At 42.2% G+C, this 21,099-nt stretch overlaps 1 protein-coding gene across 1 annotated transcript; it reads right to left on the reverse strand.

Annotated features, from left to right (window-relative positions):
- Window positions 1-1,726: 1,726 nt before the first annotated feature.
- esr2a (estrogen receptor 2a) lies at window positions 1,727-20,091 on the reverse strand (the record flags this gene model as incomplete). Its single annotated transcript, XM_080023603.1, has 8 exons — window positions 1,727-1,928; window positions 2,313-2,496; window positions 11,671-11,804; window positions 12,556-12,694; window positions 15,841-16,158; window positions 17,426-17,542; window positions 18,225-18,391; window positions 19,700-20,091. 8 exons carry the CDS (start codon window positions 20,089-20,091, stop codon window positions 1,727-1,729), a joined length of 1,653 nt encoding a protein of 550 aa, XP_079879729.1.
- Between the last annotated feature and the right edge of the window lie 1,008 nt (window positions 20,092-21,099).

Here is a 21,099-nt window from a genome sequence, read left to right on the forward strand (position 1 = left end):
CGAAAACGCGTCCGACGGATCCTGCCCCCTGTGGCCGTCAGATGACCTGTGTCAAGGTTTCGCATCGAGCCACAATTTTCGAGCGCACACACAGAAATTTGGCACCGCAGCACGTCACAGCTTATCGTGTGTGGAGTCCAACTCTCAATAGGAATCAACTGACTCAAATTTGTTGTCGTTTGTCGGATTCAGTGTAAAGCCGGCTTCAGGAGATAAGGAGAGCTGCCCTATCCTGTTAGGAGTTCCCAGCAGATGCCGTCCAGCTGATGTGCTGGGAATGATTGACAGTTATCAACTAATTGAATAATATCGATAGAGCTGCAGCCGTTTTTTGTATGGGAAACAATTGACTCCAACAAAACCCTGTGTCCTTTCTACAAAGACCAAAGATCATGTAACTTTATCTCTTTCGGCAACAGGAAAACTTTGCAACAGTGATGATTTCACCACACACCACACCACAGCCGACAATTTGTGCAATCATTGATCAAACTTTGATGCATTGATTTCGCTATTTCATTCACACTCAACTATAGTAATGCAAAAAATTAAATGTATTTATGCAAATCACTGGTTTCCCTAGAGTTGTAGGTGTCATAACTGTCACGTATATTCAGATCATTGCTCCATGAGAGACAAGTGTGCAAAGGGTCATAGCTACCTTTTATGTCCTGAGTTTTTCTACTTCTAGTCAAACCTTCTTTGAGTGATTTTCAGACGTTTGATCTTGAGAGAACTCAGCATTTTCACGAGACTCAAACCGAGGGAAGCACTGATGCCTTTTTTAATTTATCGAAACACAGTAGGAGTACCAGGTTCTAACTCTTAGGTACTTGCTGATGCATATAATTAATGTATCCACTTGAACTGAAGGAAACTACATCCTGGTACGTTAGAATTGGGTTTAGGCATCAGAGCATGTTTTTATTAGTGCGAGTCCATCACCACTAGTCTGGGAACCAGACGAATCTGCGAGCTCATGTTTCATTTGCTCTGCAGAGTATGTCTGGCCACCCTCCCATTCAGAGTTTTACCCGACCTGGCCATGGTCGGACCAATCACAGCTGTTTATCTAATATGGGGCAGGTTTGATATGACGACGATGCAGAGGAGAGCCGTTGACGCACCTTACCAAGATGGCTGCTGCTGATGTGGAAGGGTCTGTTGAATCTACTATCATGAGAGTATTAAACAAACGGGATGGTATATTTTCAAAATAAGAAGAACAAACAACTGCACTTAAAGCTTTTGTTGATAAGAGAGATGTGTTTGCCGTACTTCCGACAGGATTTGGTAAAAGCTTAATTTACCAACTGGCTCGTCGCTCAGTGCTATGTCACATGTTTCGCTGCTCTTATTGGTTGTAGGTCTGTCCAATTGTGTCTAGAGACATTTTGGTCGGCGCCCGTTGGTAACGCCCAATGAAAATCTAAAATGAACTGAATGAGGGGTTCCAGACTAATGCACATTTGCAAATTGGTCTGGTGATGTCAGGCTACATGATCAAAGTATCAAACCTGATATCGGCATCGGTATCAGTGGTGCTGAGAACTAGTTTTGGCACAGGGTGCCTCACAGTTGCAGGGCAGCAAAACGCTACAATGGTAGGGTTGCATTGCTCTTATCAGAATGGTTTTTTTTTACTTATATAAAGGCAAATAAATGATGTTTTTACAAAAACAAAAGAGAATTTAACTTTGTTAAATAGTCTCTTTGTTCGCTGGCTCTACTGGGGCTGGTGCTCTCCGCCAGAGTCCCGGGCGTCACCGGACTCTCTGCCGGCATCATCGGGCAGCAGAGAGGGTCCCCCCTCGGCCCCGGGCAGGCGGCTGTGCTTTATGTGGGCGTCCAACATCTGCAGCAGCAGCTCGTACAAAGGCACTATGTTCTTCATCTTCATGCAGTGCAGGTGAACCATGCCCTTGTTGCTGCACGGAAGAGAAAGAGACATGAGTACCTCCAGTGTGAAATATTTTGCACCAAATTCAATTCATTTCAATGCTGTAAATTGCCACAAAGTTTCACATGGATTTCGAACCTAGTGACCTCAAACACACAAAACCATGGCATCAACCAATAGCAAAGCACCTTATTCCACGCCAAACTACCAAGGGGCGATCCGCTCGAGACAAACAGAGCATCCTATTCTGTGGTACAAAATATAGCAATTTATTTTAAATAAAAACTATTTCAGGCTAGGCACAAGCATGCACATGAGCCTGGGTATATCTAAAAAAGGTTTGCGCCGATGATGATCGCCTACTTGCCCGGTGTTAGCCGGGCGGTCTCACAGCGGCAGAGGTCCTACCCACCTGACGTGGCGGATATGGGACAGCAGCATGAGCAGGTGGGCCAGCCGCGTGTACTGCAGCCTGGAGGTGAGGCCACTTTTGCCGATGGCCGACACCAGGGCGTCCGTCACGCCGTCCAGCAGGTGCAGCAGCTTGGAGCGACCCTGCAGTTCGCCCCCATCCTCTGCAGAGCTTAGGCACATGTCTGCGACACACAGACACACACACACACACACACACACATACTATTTAACCCAAACAAGATGCATGCATACACACTCCAGAGACATGCACAGAGACATGCAGATACATACAATACATTTACACACGAACACCTACGTTATAGATGGACACTTCTTTCAATTATTTAAAAAATGTTGTCTTAGTAATGAAGAACATCTCAGGTACAGTTAAGTAACTGAGCATTACATGGATTTTCACCCATTATGTTATGGTATGCTGTGTAATACAGCTAAGGGAGTATCTGCACCAGCATTTCTAGGATAGGTTGGCTCTCGGCGAATAAAATGTAATGGCTATGACTGAAATAGAAAAAAGTGAACAGCCAGCACATTTATTAGACGTAACGTACCAATAAAATGCACAGTGTATGAAGATCCTTCTTTTTCTTGGGGCTGCTCCCGTAAGGGGTCGCCACAGCAGATCATCTGCCTCCAATACCTTCTGTTCTGCGCATCTTCCTCCCTTACACCAACCGCCTGCATGTCCTCCCTCACCACATCCATAAACCTTCTCTTTAGCAAAATTAACTAAAATAATAAACAAGTGTCCAATGCTTGAAAATAATTATTAATATAAAATTCAAGGTTGGGCTAGAATCGGGACAAAGGGTCATACCAGCAGTATGAATCTCATTTGTAGTTTGATATGTTTTGACGTTACATGATTAGTGTGGAGAATCAATTTGGGGGTGTTATGTGTTGGTACGTGTTGCTAGGGGAATGTTTTTGGAGGGGGGTCCGGCACGAGAGGAGGTAGGAAGAATTATTACGGGGGATCTTTTGTTCCAGTGGAGTGTTGTGGGGGGACTGATTGGGGGGTTTTAAGAGAGACCAAGCATCCCCCTTCTTCTGGAAAACATGCACAACGGCGGACGGACGGACAGACTAGGAAGCTAAAGCTAAAGCTAAAGCGGGACAATCTTCGGGAAATTTATTCACCGGAGTTTTCACAGTTTTAAGGTTTAAGACTTTTGGATATACTTTGTCTTTGTTTTCTCTCCTGTTTTTCAATATGTTTCCAACTTGATTATAAAATGTTGATAGTGAGAGGGTTTTTTTTTTGACAGTATATACAAAGAAAGATGGATAAAATGGATAAATAAAGACAACCAAAGTGATATTCCACTATCACTTTGGTTGACTTTCTTTATCCATTGTATTCTTCTTTTTGGTGTATAGTCTTCTGCTTCACCGCCACCAACTGGACTGGGGTGGAGAAGTTTGTTGTTTTTCGTTTTTCATGTCAGAAGACTAATTTGGATAATATTTGCAGGGTAAATGAAAGCAGATCTGGTAAATTAGTTGTAAGTTTGAGTGTGCTGTGTATCTTTGACTTGTACGGAATGTTTGGCGAGCGGTTACCCATGGTTGCACGCTGCCATGCTGGAAGATCTCAAAAAGTTGACAGTTGGTATTAATGTACCATCAATATGGTAAAAACATTACATAGAATGATCTCACTTAGATTATTTATACCTAAGAAGTGAGCTATTTAGACTAGGTCCCCAAAATTAATGTAAGTGAATGAGAAACCTGACACCTGGGAGGAATGTTGGTCTTGACAGCGGACAAGAGGAACAGCAGTGGTCGCTAGCTTACTTGTAGGTACAATTAGATGGAGGTAAGTGAGGTGATAAGTTCTACTAGAACGGAACATCCATAGGGATACATAAAGTGAGCACTCCCTGTCTACTAGGGATGTGCACGATTTGTTGACTAGTCCATTCAACATTGCTACCCTCGCTAGTCGGCACCAGAAATCCTAGTCGGGGAAACGTATTATTATTATTTTGTTAATGTACACATTTTAATAAGATATTGACATAATTTTCACTGAAAAAATATCGTCCAAAGTGTTGGAACTGCTATCTATCTACCTATCTGCATTACTGCCACTTAGTGGAAAGAGTGATTGGGATCTCCAACCTATTAACAGAATAAATCAGTATTCTAGGTGGCAGTATAAACATGGCGAATGGATGAGGACAGTCAATCGCCCCTACACATGTTGTAGAAGAAGATTATTTGCCACACATGGCATTGGGACATGGACAATGGAATTTTTCAGAAGTGATCACTCTTTGTATCTCTGTGGGAATAACCCTTTAACTTAATGGCAAAGATGCCAGCTAGTGTGGATATTCCCAAACCAAACACATCATAGATCTATATGGAGAAGACTGCTTAATTAGATCATTCTCTTTTTAACAAACATCAAGAAATTGAATTATTAATTAAATCAATTAAATTTTTAAATGAAAAATTGACGGATCATAAAGCCTGTTGATCCCTTTCTAGATACTGGATCACACGCACATGGGAAGTGGAATTACACATGTGGCAAGTTGGTAGCGATCTTGCTGCCTAGAAACATAAGGTGAATAGTCACTTACAATACGTTTCATATGCAAAAAAAAAAATTTGATAGCACTGAGCGACAGGGTTGCATTATCACCCAGTCATGGCTGAACATACGTTCAACAGGTGCACTTGATGCAGGGACTGCCATAACTCTGACCGCCACCTTGATTATAGAGGGAGAGTGTGCCTGTCGATGACACAAAACTAAAGGCAGCTCTGTCCTTCAAATATCCAAGTAGTGGTTCAGCTCAATTTGGGGACTGGAACTTGAATCTCTCCTCAGCCCAGACTGACTCTCTGGCTCAGCCATTGTCATTTGGTCCTGCTCATCGGTGGTTGGGGTGGTCTTCCTCTTTGAGAATCAAGTCTGATAAACACAAGCAAAAACAGTAGTCACAAAATGCACTCAGATGTTGAATACTGTATTCCAACAGTCATAACACATAACTGGGTTATAATAAGCAAGCATGTCATGACAATCTATATCAACATACTGAAAATGTATCTTAAAGCCTATTTCTTCTATGGTCTGACATTAAATTGGATTACTACTAAAAAAATGACATACTTTTTACCATCACAGGCACAGCCTCCTTGACATTTTCGGTGACCAAAACATCATGGGACAACCACATGGTCCTGGAAAAGCTGTAGCGAACGCTTTTTTCATGTTTGCGGCGTTGTCACAGATAATGTGGCCAACTTTTTTCTTGATCTGGTATTCTCCGCATATTTGCAGAAAAACTCATCACAAATTCCTTCCCCTGCATGGGAACATTTGAAGCAGTTGCATGCAAGCAAATGTTCAATGTTGCATGTTCAATGTTGATCCAGTGTGCTGTGACTCATCCTGTGGTCTGATCATATGTCTACAGAAACATTATCTGCCATTACTAGTTCATTTTTAAGCTTCATTTGCCTATCTGCCACCAGACTGTCAAGCATTTAAGTAATTGTTCTTTGACCCACTGGAGAGTACTTGTGGTCCACGTTCAATGATGGACAATTGCAATTTATAATGAGGTCTGACAGTATTGAGTTTGTAATGGCCTTCTGCTGGGGGTGGTTGCAGTTGTACAGCTGTATAGAGTCGATGAATTGGGAGATTGGAGGCTGGTTAAGATCAAAAGTCACTTTGGTGCGGATGTACTCTTCATATCTGTAGACAGTAAACCGAAGAAAGAGAGAGAAAAAAGATTCAGGTTCATTATGATAAACATTGCATAGTTAATTATTACAGTAGTAATCTAGTTTAGAATCATGAATACAATAATCACATTAATTTTAACCCTGGAACTGCAGATAGCAAAGCTAGGACTCAAAATCAGGAAGTCTGTTCAAAATATTGACAGCATCAACCTCCAGAAGCGCAGGTAAGAAAATAATATATGGAATATGCTATTTCACACACTGAAGTTCAATTTCTGTGATTGGCTGTTATAAAATAAGGACATTTTCATACCTGAAAATAAAATGTGTTCACATGCAATGTCAGATGGCAGCATGGAATACAAATGCTCACAGTTTGTCACAAAGTTCGCCTGTGATATTTTTGTTAAATGGTTCTTTTTTCATATGTAAACAAATTGTGTCACATGAAATGTCGGATGGGAATTGTGTAAGCTGATTGGCAATGGCATGTGTATTTTGGACAAGGGATTGTTATTTTCTGTCGTAACAGAATTGTCATAAGACAAGTAGGTAATATTTCACAGCAAACTAAAGCTAGAATCATTAGGAGGATGGATCACAGGCCAACATTGTCACGGAGGTTGGGGTGGGACAACCGGGACACTAGTACTAACCAAGGAAACTATAAACTAAGGAAGGGTCATTACGTCATCATACCAACTTTCTAATGTTCTGCTTGGTGTCTGTTCTATTGAAGCCTATGGGAGATGCATGGAGAAGCACACTAAAACCCAACATATTTGATAAAGAAAAGCCCCTACCAAATTAAAGAACACACCCCCGAGAATACTGACTGTTTTTTCCAAATGTCCGCATTCCTTCATTTGATGTTGGTCTCCAAATAGTCTCCAAAGATGATTATAGGCATACTTTACAGGACTCATGGCCAGTCAAATTAAAACACTCAACATGGCAAATGTAAAAAAAATTGAGGTGTTGGTTGGTGAGGTTGAGGTTAAGGATGAATAAATATTGTTAACAACTCTGTATTCTTCATTACTTCTCTCTTCCTTTTATATAAATCCGGCGGCTGCTTTACAATGACTGACAGGGCATAACAATAGCTAATATTAATGGGAATATCACGTATTCAAATAAAACATTTACAAACCTACTAACCTCATTGTGCATTGGTAGGGTACAAACTAACCCTTAGCTATAAAACAACAAAGGCATACATTTCATGGCTATCAGAAACTTTTAGAAAACATTTTAACAACAAACTTGATCATCAGAAAATAATGCATTGTATTTATGATTGCAAATTCTGATGTAATAAAATAAAAACCTGGGCTGTTATCCCATTTGTCTGGTGCCCTGCTGTGGTACATCTACCTAGCACCTGGTCACCATATCAAAAACGATATGTTACATAACGCTAGCTAACTGGCTCAGTGTTCATTTAGTTAGTGTATTATCACAGTTTAGCTAACTTACTAAAGTTAGTCTGTTACTAACCTCAATCACATATGCATAAGAAGTTCCTGTCCGTTATAAATCTGGCATAACATTAATGTAACTTGCATCCAAATAAATGATTGAATTAACATAAGAATCAAATGAAGTACCTTGAAACACATGAAACATTAGCTAAATAACAACACGCCAAAATACCGGTGCCTCCATCACCCAAAAGAACCTGTGAAACTGAGAGGTGAGATGAATGAGTGGTCAGCCCATTCACCACTATGTTAACTGCGCAGAGAGCTTTCAAGTGTGGCACCAATGTGCATTCATGTGCTACACAGTGACATAATGACCCTTCCTTAATTTCCTTTCCTTGCTACTAACGGGGGAGCCATTTGGGATCGTTTCGAATTCGACAGTGACCATGATGCATCGCGGTACAAGCATACGCTAGGTCTCGAGTGGATAGGTTTTGTGCACGGCTGTAACAACACTGGCCGCAATGTTATTGTAACAGAGCAGGCACACAATTCAATTAATGATGTATTAAAGAGGCACTTAAAACAGCAGGAAAAGGGGAACAATGACATGTCATGAGAAGACCAATGTTACACCTGTAACCGTTTAGACACGAGCATGCAGCTGTATTAGCTAGTAACGTGCCCGCAGAGTTTAGCTGGTTATATGGCGCCGAATCAGTCCCCATTGTCTTTTACATTAACAACACGTCTTCTCAATAAAATGCATAATCGATTCGAAGCCAAGTCTAACGTAGCATAAACGTAACGTTGGCTCTCTAGCTAATGTTTGGCTAGCCAATAACTTACCTATAAAGACACATTCACGTACCTTTCCTTGTGAGTTTTGAAGTGACGGATGAAGTTGGATGTGGTCTTGTGTGACTGATTTTTGAGCAGCGCACCTTGCATACCGCGGTCCTCTTATACCGTCATCGATAATCATAATCCTTGAATCCTAATGTCATTCTTTTTGGACTAGCCCCCTACACAGTACAGTCGGAGCCACTTGAAGGATACAGAATTTAAACAGTACATTTTTAACCAATATTTTAAAATCTAAAATGGAAAGAAGTAGTGTAGTATAAGTAATATAAAAGTATTTACCTAAAATAAAGACAAAACAAAATGCAGACAATAATGACAGTGAGTCAATTTGATAGTGGACATCTTAAATAGCTGTGGGCCCAGCAATGCAGTGTCATACTGAATGGAAAGATAGACACAGTGTTGTAAGACAAACACTGCAGTGTACTACCAAGAGGTAAGACAAAACAGGTATGCAATAATTGGTAAATTAAAGTGACTAGATTTAAAGTTGTAATAGCCTCTTTTTAAAGTGGCCAAGTGTGTGGATTCTCACACTCAATCAGGAGATCTTAGATCTGCCCACAAATGGCACAACTATTTTAGTCGTTATCTCAGTTTTTCTAGCTCATAAAAATACCATTTGTGTGTGTTGTTTTGAAGTGCATCTATTATCTTTCTCTTTATTCTGCAGAATAAATATCTTTAATACTCTCAGTTTTGGTCCTGATAGCGAAGCAGTTTACCTCACCGACCACACAGTGAGAATTCTCCAACACAGGTCTTTATGTTCTTACATTTTATTATTTCTCTTCTTACAAATGCCACTCAGAGCCTGGACGTGTCTTTTAGAGTTAGGGGTGTGGCTAAGCCCTTCGCTTGCCCGCCGGCTGCACCGCAGCGCGGAGCCAGAGGGAGCGAGCGGACAGGGAGAGGTAGAACAGGTGGAGAACATTCATTCTCCAGACGAGAGAAGGTAGGACAGGTTGAAAATGACCACATGATTTAATAACATTGGGTTAAGAGGAATTGTGTCCGGGAACTGGGGCTCTGCCCCCTCACAGTCAGCGGAGGGAAGAGTCTGTGAGGCGGGGAGACGGGGAGCGAAGCGCTGGTCTAAAAACCAAACCTGTTGCCTAGTCTTGCGTGATATTGAACACCTCTTGCAGGAACATTACGTAATGTATCCGTAACAGTCATCTATGTGGGAACAGACTCCATACGGAAGTTCTCTGTAAAGGAGGCCAATGTGGGAATGACTACCTACTGCCTTTGCCGGATATTTTTTATCCAGCAGTGTTACGGATTCCATGTGGGAGAGGGACTTAAGTCTCAAGTCATTTTTTCTTGGGCAAGTCAAGTGAAGTCAAGTCACAGGTTATGTCAAGTCAATAGAGTCCTTAGTTAGGGCCAGTCAAGTCCCAAGTCAAGTCACTTTTTTTCCAAGATACTGAAATCTTACCTGCAGTATCTGGTCTTTATAAAGAGAAAAGACAAGGTATTAGTAGCCGTCTCATAATGATATTATTGGCCAATGGGGTGGGTGGTTGGTTGGTTGGTTGGTTGGTTGGTTGGTTGGTTGGTTGGTTTGAGAAAGTGGTTTTGGTGGTGGTGTTCTAATCGGTTCATCGTGAATCTGTTACTGACTGGTGAAAGGTAGTAGGAGAGATGCGATGAGAAAATGGAGACACTTAATTTCCAGGATCTAGTCTTTCTTCAGCGGATTACACACGCACAAGTAACTGAGTGCATGTCACTAGTTACAACCCATCCTTGAATACGATACAGTCTTAGTTTAGTCTTCCCTGTGTGGAAATTTGATTGAAAAGTAATAGACACTAGAGCAATCAATGAAACGACATTGGGCACAGTGAGACATTTTGCACATCCCCTGGACCAACACTCATTATCTAGCAGTATTAAGACACTTAATAGACATGAAAACTATGCTGGGGGAACCCGGAATCTCTTTCCAGGGAGGCAGGAGCTGGAAATCCTTTGAGTGAATCACATAAACACACACTATTTTGTCTCTGTCCATAAACCGACTGCAGGAATGGTTGGGATTCAGCTGCCATCTTTTCCATTGCAGCCCACGCCAGGCGAGCAATGTGGGAGTTCGGTTTGAAAGAACCATGGGATGAATTTCACATGAACTACTGCTCTAACTGCATAAACCTCCCCTTGGTGTAAGAGAAGTACACCAGAGGCTGGACGCGTGTTGGTGTGGCCACAAGCCATCAATACCGAGGGGACGGCCATGAATCAATTACATGCTGTGTGAACGGCTTGGAGGTCAAACACCGTCTAGCGAGGTAAATCGACATACATTCCCACCCCCTATGTGGGTTTCTTGCAAAGTCCATTGTCCAACATCCAGTGTGTACGAAAAGCTCTACTCTTCCCTATTCTTAGCCATACAGACGAGAGTTAAAGTCACAGACATTGGTATAATCAAATGTTCAGATGAGTTTGGACAATGTTTCAAGTGACAACTTTATGTTTAAAGAGTAAACAAAGTGGGATATCCATGCGTTCCAGTATAACTCAATCACTTTGATTGATTAAGGAACAGTTGTGCCATTCAGTCATGTTTGTACATGACAACAGAACATTTCGCTCTTGACCGTTGACGACCGCCATTTCGCAGTTTCTACTGGGCTCAGATAAATGATATAATTTCACCTGATATAATCACCATGATTAATCTTCCTCATCGCGCAGCCCCTGCCCGCTGATTTATGCACCTCTCCTTTTTAATTACATAGAAAACAGACATCAATTTGGGATGGCTAATGCACGGCAGAGCACACGGGTGACCCATAAACAGGTACAGCCTGTAACTCGGCGCATTCAACGTGAACTGCAGCTACAACAGGGGGGTGGTGACTCAAACGTTACATGGTGTTCCCATTAGGAGCCTCGCTGGTGAGTTATGTAGCCTCGTTGCCCTTGCCAATCCTCCCTCAACTTTCGAAGAGATAGTATTACACACTGGAGCAGCCATCAAACCCTCTGCAGTGGTTGTAGTGCACACACACACACACACACACACACACACACACACACACACACACACACACACACACACACAACAAAAGAACAAAGGTGAGGCAGCACCCATGCTTACAAACACACACACACACATACACACACACACACATATACAGTACAGACAGACATGCACGCACGCCCAGATATTATCATAAAACAAATTAACTCAAGGACATTGACATGCATGCACGCACCTAGTTGCACCCACGCAGTAACGCCCTAATAAAAAATAACTACCCACACACACACTAACACACACACACACACACATACTATACACACACACACACACACACTTACTGGAGTTGAGGAGGATCATGGCCTTGAGGCAGACAAACTCCTCCCTCTGCAGCTTCAGCTCTCTGACCCTGGAGGTAGCCGCTACCAGCATATCGAAAATTTCCACAAAGCCCTGGACACAGCTGCCCTCTTCTCTACCAGAGACAAGAGCGCACGCAAGAGACACAAACACAAGACAAAAGGTACAAACACAGACAAAGGGGGACAAAATTCAGAGTTTGAGAGAGTTTGAGAGCGTTTGAGAGAGTTTGAGAGAGTTTGAGAGAGTTTGAGAGAGTTTGAGAAACGGCGACCCATTCCTTCCTGAGTTGGGTTTTTAATGTTGTCGGCCGTGACCCCCACGAGGAGGCAGAATTGGAATTGGAATATGGAACAGTAGCAGACTGCTCCCTCATTGGTCTGTTTGGAGTGATGGCTCATTTTATTTGAAAGCATATTAAGCAATCCACAGGAACAGTTTCAGGTCGGAGTTTTGAAATATGTCAGCCGGACGGCACACTGCTGAGAGTAGGTTCTGGGATCCAAATTCGATACTTCCATGGTACAGTCTGAATTGCATTGATGCTATAGAGTATCCCAAAATCAAAATATTTTATCTCTTAGGCATCAGTGAGCCAATAATAAATGCTGAAGTATTTCCAGTATTTACAATATAAAAAATACATTGGCACAGAAAAAACTATCTTTCAGGACTGGTATCTGGTATCACAGTCAAAATATTGGTACTCATAGTATTCCACTTACTGCAAACCAATGTTGCTTCTGTGTAGTACTCAAAGCTGAACGCTGAATTTAAACTTTAAACATAAAACTTAAACAAAGGCATCATTTTAATCACCTTTTTGGCAATTCAAATAATGGTTGCGCGAAGGCTCGCCCTGGTACCTGCTCAGGCTGAGGTCCGGGGAGAAGATGAGCTTCCCCGGGTGGTCTAAGGATCTCCACATCAGCCCGATCATCAGCACCTCCATCCAAGAGCGCTCCAGCAGATGCACCTGGTATTCCAGGCTGAGCTCTGTGAAGCCTGCGAGACGGCGAGAGGTTAGCATCCATCAGTCTATCCATCGATGTCACTTTGTTCAAAGGGTGCCACTTTGTCTGAAGGATGCCGCTTCATGAGCTACTTGACCGGTCTTCCATTAGTTTCACTCTGAAATAAAGGAAGACATGAGCTTGCTTGATGTAACAGAAGTCAGGCTTGGTTACATCTTGGCGGTGACTTTCCTTGGGCGCGGTTGAGCAGTCGGAAGCAGTCGCCGTGCTTAATGGACGGAGACGCTCTCTCGCCACATGGTTCTTGGCGGCTCTCGGTCCCGGCCCAATTTATGACAGTGGCTCGATATTTATACCTGGCCGCAGACAATTACCCTGTGTCTGGCCAGTCGTTATGGGAATCAGTTCGCTGCGCACTAATACAACTGGACAAATGGGTTTTATTTTTTTTATAGAAGCATGGTGTAGAGCAGGGGTGCCCACACTTTTTCGGCTTGCAAGCTACTTTTAAAATGACCAGGTCAAAATGATCTACCTGAATTAAAAAATGCTAAATATATTTATTTATACACCGCATTCCAAATTATTATGCAAATTATATTTTTCTCAGATTTTCCTAAATAGTCAATGCAAATGACAGTCAGCATAATTTCCAAGTCATCAACCAGTTTTACAACATTTTATAGGTTGTAAAGAACTGAAAATGGTCATTTGTTGAATTTGCAGCATTAGGTCATATTTACTGAAATCAAAAGCTATTTCAATCAAAAACATCTTATCAGGCCAAGTTACATGTTAACATAGGAGCCTTCTTTGATATCACCTTCACAATTCTTGCATCCATTGAACTTGTGAGTTTTTGGAGAGTTTCTGCTTGAATGTCTTTGCAGGATGTCAGAAAAGCCTCCCAGAGCTGCTGTTTTGATGCCAACTGCCTCCCACCCTCATAGATCTTTTGCTTGAGGATGCTCCAAAGGTTCTCAATAGGGTTGAGGTCAGGGGAGGATGGGGGCCACATCATGAGTTTCTCTCCTTTTATGCCCATAGCAGCCAATGACACAGAGGTATTCTCTGCTGCATGAGATGGTGCATTGTCATGCATGAAGATGATTATGCTACGGAAGGCACGGTTCTTCTTTTTGTACCATGGAAACAAGTGTTCAGTCAGAAACTCTATATAATTTGTGGAGGTCATTTTCACAACTTCAGGGACCCTAAAGGGGCCTACCAGCTCTCTCCCCATGATTCCGGCCCAAAATAGACTCTGCCACCTCCTTGCTGACGTCGCAGTCTTGTTGGGACATGGTGGCCATCCACCAACCATCCACTACTCCATCCATCTGCACCATCCAGGGCTGCACGGCACTCATCAGTAAACAAGACTATTTGAAAATTAGTCTTCATGTATTTCTGCTTGTGAGCATTGGTTAGGGGTGGCCCAATAGTAGGTTTATGCACAACTGCAAGCCTCTGGAGGATCCTACACCTTGAGGTTCGCGGGACTCCAGAGGCACCAGTAGCTTCAAATACCTGTTTGTTGCTTTGTAATGGCATTTTAGCAGCTGCTCTCTTAATCCGATGAATTTGTCTGGCAGAAACCTTCCTTATTATACTTTTATCTGCACAAACCCGTCTGTGCTCTGAATCAGTCACAAATCTCTTCACAGTACGATGATCACGCTTAAGTTTTTGTGAAATATCTAATGTTTTCATACCTTGTCCAACGCATTGCACTATTTGACTCTTTTTGGCAGCAGAGATCCTTTTTCTTTCCCATATTGCTTGAAACCTGTGGCCTGCTTAATAATGTGGAACGTCCTTCTTAAGTCGTTTTCCTTTAATTGGGCTCACCTGGCAAACTAATTATCACAGGTGTCTGAGATTGATTTCAGTGATCCAAAGAGCCCTGAGACACAAAACCATCCATGAGTTTAATCGAAAAACAAAATATTTAATGTTTATGACACTTAAATCCAATTCGCATAATAATTTGGAACTCAATGTATATACTGTATACTGAGTATACTTTATATACAGAATATATGTTGGCATACCTTGCATCACTGCATGAACCGTTACGGCACAATACAATTAAATACATTTATGGTCACTACATTAGTCTGATAACTTGCACTGAATGGAGTCGGCCAGGGTTGCACAGTCCGGACAGTAGCAACAATTTTCAATCTGCTCTGTGTAGCGCGCACTGTCAAGTTGCGCACACACAAATTTTTTTCTAAATGGCACTACCTTTGCAATCTACCGGTCGATCACGATCGACGTATTGGGCACCCCTGGTGTACAGAGTAGAGCCATTAACATCTGTTTCAATGCACCCGTTAGTACCATTTCATTATTAATTACAAAATGTTGTACTGCGTTGACCATTAACTGGCACAAGAATGCGATTTACCTCCGACTCATAATTAATTATACAAAAGTAAGATGAGTTTCCATTCAATAGACAATTTTCAGCTTCAAATGGGTTGTGGTGTCGCTCACCTGACCCCAACGAGAGCACATTCCGATCAAACACTACTCTGACTGCCTGGTTAAACCTTCCGGAAGGAAATTACCCCAAATTAAAGTTGTGCTACAGTACAAGGAGAAACTCCTGCAACTGAGTCAACCTTTACAGAGCGCTGAGATCAGGAAAATGATCTAACAAGCTACAGTATGTCTTTGATGAACCATGCAGCACATTAAAGGCTATCATTTTCTACTATGTAATGATTCTCTATGGACCTCCTGCTACTGTCACTGCAACACATCTCTGACAAATAACTGATTTTAGGACCAAAAGATAAGTTAAGCTCTTGTTAAAATGGAACTCAGCAAAAACAGAGGTATAATGATCCAAGCTGGCAAACCCACTCACCATGAAATATAAGCATTTTTTCACACGCGCTCTGCCGCTTTGCGGTCTTTTGACCCCAATTCTAATGAGTGAGTAGAAATCCTTACCACCATTAACTCCCACATACTCTTCTTTTTTTTTTGCCGGCACTCAGTCCAGTTTTTTAAAGCCGTCTTCCGTCTGGCTTTTTGTAATTTCTGTCATTTCGTTTTGTAAACGAGTGATGTGAATCCTTTATTTTTCTAATATTACCAATATTTCACAAAGTAATCTATTCGAATCTCAAAGTCGGCTGGTTTGATAGCGTCATGCACACACACCTGGAATCTTCTTAGCCCAGCTGACCATGTGGACCAGCTCCTTGTCGGCCAGGTTGGTGAGGGACATCATCACGTTGGCTTCAGTCAGCGGCCTCTTCATGTCGCCCATGAGGTAGATGTCTGGTGGCTCCGCCTCCATTATTCGCTTGATCAGCTGCTCCGGTGTGAGCGCGGCGGGGTAGAGCTCAGTAAGAGGGCCCCCCTCTGCCCCGCCGCTTAATGGCTCCCTCTTTGGTCCACCGGCCGCGCCTTGCAAGGACGGACGTGTCCCCCGTCGCGCCTGGGGGCCCCGTAAATTGCTCCGCTCTCTGCGCATACCTGACCCAAGAAAGAGAGGCAAGAAAGGAAGATGCACTTTAACAAAATAACTCTTTATTACACTCACTCATTTAAAATATGTCAGAGGAAATGAGGGAGCCCGGTCTCAGGATTCAGCGTGATAGTGAGTAGTTTGGTCAGCTGGACATTTGCCATTTTTTTCTTATTTTCATTTTTCGCTTCCCGTATGTAGTTTCCAACTCTCAGTCGGTTGTTGTAGTTTGTCGGATTCAGTGAAAAGGCAGCTTTACTGTATGTTTGGCGGCACCAAACATTTTACCTTTTTTTTTAATAAACGTCCTTTTATTGTGGCTGACATTCAAACTCAGCTTTCTTTTTATATTTTATCTCAATATTTTATGGGTTACACTGCTGACATTGAACAGCATCATATCATAAATTCTGGTGATGCAGATATTGCTTTTGGCAAAGTGAGAATGAGGTTAAAGCTCTCAGACAGAGCCTAATTTCTAAGCTTGAGTTTAAATTTGACAGAGGTGTACACTTCATTGGTATTGTCATACATCAACTACTGCGTGGACAATGTCACTGTTAGCAAAAGGATCTGAGTGTACCCAAATGAGAAACCATGGATGAACAGCAAAGTCAAATGGCTGTACAGGGCAAGAGACACAGCTTTTAAATCAGGAGACAGCTCGGCCTACAGAGCAAACATTTAGTCATTTAGCAGAAGCTTTTATCCAAAGCGACTTACAATTATTCAAACACTGATGGACGCAGCCATCAGGAGTTAAGTGTCTTGAACCAGTGACCTTTAGATTACTAGACGACCAGCTCTACCTCCAGAGCTACCACCCCCCAAACCTTATGAGAGTTATCAGGTCTGCAAAACACAACTACAAACTATGGATGGATGAGGACTTCAACAGCAACTCCAGCCCACAGAGGATGTGGCAAGGCAGCCAGTTCATTATGGATTACCAAAGGAAAAATAACACACAGCATGCACCTTCCAACAACACTGCCAACCGAGTGGAGGAACTTAACAACTTATTTTCTCTGCATATATTGCTTATATTTTATACTTTATCGTTTCGATTCCTCACCTTTTATTGCTGGTATTTTTAATCGGTTATCTCATTTGTGTCTTGTTCGTTCTTTGTAAATATGTGTGACTTTAATACAAAGCACCATTTGAGGTTGATGCAATTGCAATTTCGTTGTGCTGGCACAATAACAATAAAGTTCTTGAATTGAATTGAATTGATGGAACTGATTGATTATAATGGAACTGTAAGATACAAACCGGACTTGGTCATGCCAACTTCGTAGCACTTGCGAAGGCGGCAGGCCTGGCAGCTCTTGCGGCGGTTCTTGTCAATAGTGCACTGGTTGGTTGCTGGGCAGATGTAGTCATTGTGCCCTGAGGAAAGGGAAAGAAACGGACGTGAGGGACACAAGGTTTCACAAGATTTAATTGAGAGAAAAACACAGGGATTGTGCCTGGGCATACATTACTTGCATATTTTTCTGGTTCATATTGTTGACAGTGATTTCATGAGGCTCAATACAAGCAAACCCCTTTCCCTTTGCAGGAAAAATGTAAGTCATGCCTGATTTTCATCCTATACCCATACATCTTTGAGGATTATTCTCCTTTCTCCTTTGTCAGACAAAGTGCCCAGCATAACAGCCGAGTGTTAAAAAACAATAAAGAGTGGGATGTTTATTGTTTCCTAAAGACAACATGAAGTCTTAAAGACAGGTTTATTTGAGGGTGTAGTTGCCATGATTAACATTTCTCTTGATTACGTTTAAACATGGCGAGCGTGTTTCTCCCTTCCTCCAACTGTGTGGTGGTTGTACTTGCCCCAACTTCAGCACATTGGACTCTGCCTACTGCCCAAATTTAGTAAATAATCAGACAAGTTGGCTCGAGCGTGAACCCAAACTTAAGTCTTTAAATCGTCTCTTCACGAACCGATGGGTGACGCCACAGACGCTATGTCCATTTTTTTCTGCCGTCTATGTTGCAGATCATGCCCCTGTCTCTGTCAACGTACAAGCACAATTTGATGCTTCCTGCATTCAACTACACATCTCACCTTGAATGCTTCTCTTAAAGAAGGCCTTGCAACCTTCACAAGACCAAACACCGTAGTGGTAGCCTGAGGCGTAGTCGTGGCAAACAGCACAGAAGTGCAGGTCTGCCTTCCCTCCCGATGACACCACACTCTCATCGCTGTCCTGGGACCTCTTCCTGAGGGCTTTACTATAAAAAAAGAAAAAGCTCTGACTATTTCTCTCCACAACAGGGAAAAAAACATGGGTATGAAGAAGATTGAATATGAAAGTTTATGTTGAGAAGAAGAGATCAGCGAATTGAGGTTCGAGGCTCGGACTTCTACATCAGAAAATAACATATGTAGATCTCAGCAAAGTGAGTGATGACTTTACAGGGAAACCACAGCATGTATAAAGTGTCCAGGGGAGATCCCCTTATTTGAGTACTTTGGTTCGTAAAAGGACATGATGGCTTAGGTAATTCTCCAGAAAACTGTGAAGACAGGGGCTTGTCTCCACAAGAACTGTATAGACCACCGTTTCCGTTATCTGATAATTGCCTGTTTTTGACAGGGAAAATTTGTTTAAGTCGGACATATTTAAATTTCTCCGGTCATGATGTGAAAATAATTCCCTCTCAGCATATTTTTTTCGTTGCAATAAAATAGACTCGATCATTTCGATAAAAGCGTTCCGCAGATCTGCTCATTTCCGCACTCGGCAAGTTGCAACAGAAAGCCAATCAGTTTGGATGATCTAAAGCTGACAGTTCACCTCTGAACAATCACGTTTGACGATATAGAAATGAGCCCCGCCCCCTCCCTCGTGGACAGGTGCGCTTGTAAACACGGAGCAGGCTGAGACAGAGGCGCAGCGTCTAGAACTCTGAGGAGAAGCAGAAAGATGATGTGTCGTTGGGACACATACATCCATAGTTGAAGTTCCGACCCAAAGCAAAGGGTAAATATTCATTGTGTAAAATATGTCGGTGGGACGTCTTGACGCAGACGAACAAAACCACAAACTTTATTATTTATTTATGTACTTTCGTTATTTCTGTTTTTGCCATATTTACTTTTTTTGTTTTGATCAAAATGTTATTTTAGTGAAATATTAATTGAAGCGGCTGCACTTGTTACTTATTGTTCACAAACGGAAATTATTTGATTTGAAGTGGTAATATTTGTGATATGTATTTATTTATTTTTAAAAGAGCGTTAACTGACAGGACTTATTTTATTTAGAATTAAATAAAAAATATTATACATCTACATGGCTTTATAATGTAATTCTCTACGTAGACTGTTTATCTATTGTTTTTAAGCTCAATAAACACAGATAATATTTGACATGAATCTCTCACATTTGTCCGGGAAATTGCTATCTCCCAGGACACATTGACCGGCACCAAATTTTATTGTAACGGAAACTCTGGTATAGACCAATCCATTTCTCAACTCTACAGCTAAATGTTTCCAAAGAATGCATAAATGTAAGAAAAAATAATAAATCCTACCTATTGTCTGCGAGGACACTTTCATGCGGTGAAAGCTCTGTCCAAGAGCCGTGAATCGGCTGGCCGTGCTGGCAGGACAGCGGGCGGTGAAGGGGTATCTGTGGCCCAACATGGCCGTGATTGGTCCAGAACAATGAGGGGCTCAGAGACTGACGGGAGCGATCTTGCAAGCCGGGATGGGCATAGCTGAAGAGGGTCGGACCGTAGAGCGGTATCATGCTGAAGTCAAGGTCATTGTAAGGCGACGGAATGCAGACGGGCTGACTGGATTCTAAGGACAGACCCGGAGAGGAGGCGCTGAGCAGTGGGGACAGCACACGTCTGCCCAAGCGGCTGGAATCCACTTCCTGGAGCTGGAGGAGAGGCTGCTCCCTCTCTGGAGAGGAAGCCATAGCAACTGCTTGATAGGTCTTGATAGAAATAAAACTACAACATGCTCTGAAGACTTTGGCAAAATGGTAGAATGTTAAGCTTGATAATGTGTTATGTTAATGCTACTTGTTATAATACGGATTAAGGCAACGTCATAGTTTGCAACTAATAGGTTGAACTCGTTGACTCACGCCATACTACTCGAAAATGACCAGTTCTGTGTTATTCACTTGCGCACATTGTAAATTTGTTCCCCACTTTGTAAGGCTACGCTAGAGGCTTGCAGACACAGGCCTTTGTCTCAAGTTACATGAAGATGATGATGGACATTATCGGTGCTGGTCAGTTTTGTGTGAAAAGGGTCCAGCTACCGAGGATCAGAGAGTAACTCTCCAGATGTTCAGCGCTCAGTTTCAGTCCATCCATTGGTGCCAGAAGGTGCCAGTAAGAGAAGGTAAGAGGCATCCACCTGGAGCAGACAGAGAAAGGCATTAAACATTTTTGCTTCTTTACACCATCACCAGAGAGCATTTGGGGTGACTTGCAGTGGTTTTAGCTGTCCCCTGTGTGTAAATACAGCATCACTAATTGCATCTACTATTAAGGCAGACAAAAGGTGACAATATCTACACAAAACTGAGACCTTATCAGTCTGTCAGAATGTCAGTCAGTACTAAGGAGCCATAAGTACTAGCATTTATTTGATTGATTTATTTTCATTTAACCTTTATTTTCCAGGTTAGTTCCATAACACATTACACTACAGTACAAAACAACATTAACACCTTGAAACTGGTGAAAATATTAGATCGAAAAAGTGGAAACCTCAGAGGCAAAACAATTACAGCAACAACTCTTGCTTCATTACCCATCGGTTTTTTTTATCATAGCTTTGAACATTATTCAGAGACAAACTGGTTTTAGGGTGTCTTGCAGCCTGTTCCAAGCTGAAGGGCCAGAGAACTGATCAGCCATCGTGCCCAAATCAGTTTGTACTGTGGGGACTTCCATCAAAATGATGCGGAGTG

Source organism: Zeus faber, assembly GCF_960531495.2.
Source record: "Zeus faber genome assembly, chromosome: 2".
Taxonomy (NCBI): domain Eukaryota; kingdom Metazoa; phylum Chordata; class Actinopteri; order Zeiformes; family Zeidae; genus Zeus; species Zeus faber.